Here is a 4,315-nt window from a genome sequence, read left to right as displayed (position 1 = left end):
TTGGACAAGCATTGAAGTTGTTTCCTATAAGATACTTCATATTTATCCCCTCTTGGTTGTTGTCACAACACACATCTATTTTTAAGCCTCACTTCTTGATTCTTATAATTTTTTTTTTTCCTCTTCGATTTATCAACTTCAGCTTCTCTGTGCTAACAAATGCTTCTTGCAGAGTTACAGTTGTTACACACCAATGTGATTTCTGTTTCATTTTGTCCAAAGCATTAAAAGAATATCATTTGCATTTTCAGAGCTGACTAGTATTTTGCTCCATTATCATTCATCTCCCTAATTTCTTAATTGTCCATAATACTGTATTTCAACATATTTATTTAGCCAATTCAAATACTTTGTATTAATAAAATAAGCTGGAGTGGGTGAAAATGATGAATATTGTTTGCTTTTAAATCAAGCCAACTCTCCATCATCTGATCTCTCTTTGTCTTTTCTTGTTAAATTCATAGTTTTATGTGCATGTCTGTAGTGTTTTTGGATAGATAAAGGTATTCTCAACAAGACTTCTTAGAATTACATAGATTTGTTCTAGGATCACTTCTAAAGTAATTGATTTGATTTCAACCAAATTAAAAATATACTAATCAGTATTAGGATGCATCCTATGTTTAATTTATGTGACATGGGGTTCAGTTCAGTTCAGTTCAGTTCAGTCACTCAGTCGTGTCTGACTCTTTGCGACTCCATGAATCACACCACGCCAGGCCTCCCTGTCCATCACCAACTCCCGGAGTTCACTCAAACCGACATCCATCGAGTTGGTGATGCCATCCAGCCATCTCATCCTCTGTCGTCGACATGGGGTTACTTTGAAATAAAATATTAACTGTCAGAAATGTTATAATGGGTGCATATTCTGGGTTATACTGACTTTAGCATCTTGGGGGCATATTAGATATTGAATATCCCCAGTAAAAGGATGAAAATTCTTGGGCTGCAAGAATTTGAGTACCTTAGCAATCCTATCACTTGACCAGATAATTGCCTATAAAGAGTTGCAGAATTAGCTTCAACATATATTGTTAGAAACTTCTCTACTTAAGGAGAATTCTGTATTAATATTTACTTCCCATTGTGCTAAGTACAATATTTATACATAGGTCCTCAATAAAGAAACTTGGGTTTGAAAAAAGATACCTGGATCAAATCCCTCTTATGATATATTCTAGACGTGTGATCATAGGTGAGGCCCCTCTAAGCCTCAGTTTCCTCTATTGCAAAATGTAGAGAGTAAAATCTATTTCTTCTCACTTAGAGGTTCCTGATATCAAAGAGATCAAAGTAGGTATATATTCCACATAAACTTAACTGCATCATGTCCATGAAAGTTATTACTATACATTTACTAAAAGGTGATAAAAATCTATTATGTATTAAAATATAATAATCAAATGATTCCCTCTAGAAGAATAACACACTCTTTGCTGAACCTTGAAGTTTGTCATAAATGGGTAAATGGAACATGAGATACTGTTCTAAAAATAATACTGACCCAGGAGATTCCTTTAGGAGAGTTTAGTATCACTCAGCACTCCCTGAACTTTGTACCAATGAGAAGATGAAGAGTAGATCTGCTTAATGGTGGAACTTACAGATATTACCTAGCTAATACAGAGATTCAGGAGGATGTGTCTCATTTACATGATGCATGAGCTGTCTTTCCAAGTTACCACCACGGAAGCCACTATAGTTTTTCATTGGAAATGAAAAAAAAAAAAGATTAGTGAATCACCAAATCCTTAAGCTGTTCTGATCTTAAAGGAGCAACATTCTAATTCAACAATTGAAAGGTTAATGACCTTGTATCGCCAGCTGCATGTCATTTATTAAAGAAATAATTGCTAACCTTTCCAATTGTGGAAAATAAAAGCACACCCAGGTCAGTGACTAACCTCTTGTAGGTAGCAAGGGCACCAGCAGCTGTTACACCTCAAGGGCCTGTTGACTGTAATCACCTCTTGACCTGAGTTATCGGTGATCTTCAGAACGCATGATCGCAGAGTGGAACAAAAAGTACGGTTGAAGCAGATGCTTTCCTCCACTGCAAAGTATATTCTTTGTCCCAAGCTGTTTTTAATCTCATATTTGTTGGTGGTCTCAGTGCCCAGTATCACTAATGGAGCAAAAAAAAAAAAAAAAAATTATCAAAATCATGCTACTGCTTAGTATCAAACCTTTATATGAGTAAAAATAGTAGTGTTATTAGAAGAAAGCAGCATGACTGATTAGTTATTAAGTACATGGTATCTTCTTCAGACAAATCTATTTCTGTACTCTAAATTATGAAGATTTAGCCATAGAAATCAAAGCAGACTCTGCGAAAAGAGCTGTGCAATTGATAAATTTTGATTCCAGTTATATGACTTATTTGGACACTTGTGGTACTTTACAACTAGGGAAGCAATGCTCTAAAGAAGGATCATACTCAAATTATTCTGTCATTGTTATGGTTACTGGGACAACTCACAGTGAAACTAATGATTCTATCTAAAAATCTATTTGGTACTACTATATCTATGAACTGGACATGGAACAACAGACTGCTTCCAAATAGGAAAAGGAGTACGTCAAGGTTGTATACTGTCACCCTGCTTATTTAACTTATATGCAGAGTACATCATGAGAAATGCTGGACTGGAAGAAGCACAAGCTTGAATCAAGATTGCTGGGAGAAATATCAATAACCTCAGATATGCAGATGACACCATCCTTATGGCAGAAAGTGAAGAGGAACTAAAAAGCCTCTTGATGAAAGTGAAAGTGGAGAGTGAAAAAGTTGGCTTAAAGCTCAACATTCAGAAAACGAAGATCATGGCATCTGGTCCCATCACTTCATGGGAAATAGATGGGGAAACAGTGGAAACAGTGTCAGACTTTATTTTTGGGGGCTCCAAAATCACTGCAGATGGTGACTGCAGCCATGAAATTGAAGGACGCTTACTCCTTGGAAGAAAAGTTATGACCAACCCAGATAGCATATTGAAAAGCAGAGACATCACTTTGCCAACAAAGGCCTGTCTAGTCAAGGCTGTGGTTTTCCTGTGGTCATGTATGGATGTGAGAGTTGGACTGTGAAGAAGGCTGAGTGCCGAAGAACTGATGCTTTTGAACTGTGGTGTTGGAGAAGACTCTTGAGAGTCCCTTGGACTGCAAGGAGATCTAACCAGTCCATTCTGAAGGAGATCAGCCCTGGGATGTCTTTGGCAGGAATGATGCTAAAGCTGAAACTCCAGTACTTTGGCCACCTCATGCGAAGAGTTGACTCATTGGAAAAGACTCTGATGCTGGGAGGGATTAGGGGCAGGAGGAGAAGGGGACGCCAGAGGATGAGATGGCTGGATGGCATCCCTGACTCGATGGACTTGAGTCTGAGTGAACTCCGGGAGTTGGTGATGGATAGGGAGGCCTGGTGTGCTGCGATTCATGGGGTCGCAAAGAGTCGGACACGACTGATTGACTGAACTGAACTGAACTACAGCTTCATGCTATCTATTTATTTCAATTTTGACATACTTTAGGTGTTATCTAGAATATTAAGGACAAACATACTCAAGTAATTTGTGTATTCAGCATTATAAATTTGTGCCCTGTTAAATGACTTGGTTTTTGATGAATCACTGACAGTATGATAAAACAGTAGAACTTTATTTTGATGGTTTTTTGTTGGTCTCAGCCTCAATTTCCATGTCTGAAATTGTTAAGAAAATTTAAATTATTAGCAGCCATGGAAATGACCAAGTAGCTTTTATTACTTCAAGATTAAAAATAATATTACATTCCTAATGACAATATCATCAAAGATTTGGGGAGTTTTATGCTTTTAGGCTTATGTATATCAGACTAATAATTTTACTTTCAGTGGGAGAGAGGTCCAACAGGGAGGGGACATATGTATACCTATGGCTGATTCATGTTGGTGTTTGACAAAAAACAACACAATTCTGTAAAGCAATTATCCTTCAATTAAAAAATAAATTAAAAAACCTTTCCCAGAAAAAAAAAAATAGACCTAGTGCTCTTTTTTATTTAATTCTCTCCTAAACATTTAACTTTATAAAATACTTTAATAATTTTAATGATTTAACAATTTTAATAATTACAGAATGTACTTACTTCCAAGAAGCTCCACCTGCTGGTGTATAATTATCAGGTCTAACTGTTAAAAGATGACATGAAGGAAATACAAAGTATTACATCACAGGTCTTTGAAAACCTTTGCAGCTATTACTATTAACCTGTTTACTGGACTCATGAAATTAGGTGTTTTTTCATGTTCTCTGTGTGGAAAATGGTAGAAAAC

General features: G+C 36.4%; 1 protein-coding gene across 1 annotated transcript in view; it reads right to left on the bottom strand.

The window, feature by feature from the left end:
- PLSCR5 (phospholipid scramblase family, member 5) overlaps window positions 1-4,315 on the bottom strand; it is a 26,208-nt gene that overhangs the window by 10,465 nt on the left and 11,428 nt on the right. The window contains exon 4 of the mRNA XM_010858128.1: window positions 1,908-2,128. Coding sequence (XP_010856430.1) covers window positions 1,908-2,128 — 221 coding nt within the window. The remainder of the gene's footprint in view (window positions 1-1,907; window positions 2,129-4,315) is intronic.

Source organism: Bison bison, unplaced genomic scaffold, assembly GCF_000754665.1.
Source record: "Bison bison bison isolate TAMUID 2011002044 unplaced genomic scaffold, Bison_UMD1.0 scf7180017864384, whole genome shotgun sequence".
NCBI lineage: Eukaryota > Metazoa > Chordata > Mammalia > Artiodactyla > Bovidae > Bison > Bison bison.
The sequence above is the reverse complement of the archived record's forward strand: the minus strand, read 5'-3'. Positions and strand labels throughout refer to the sequence as shown.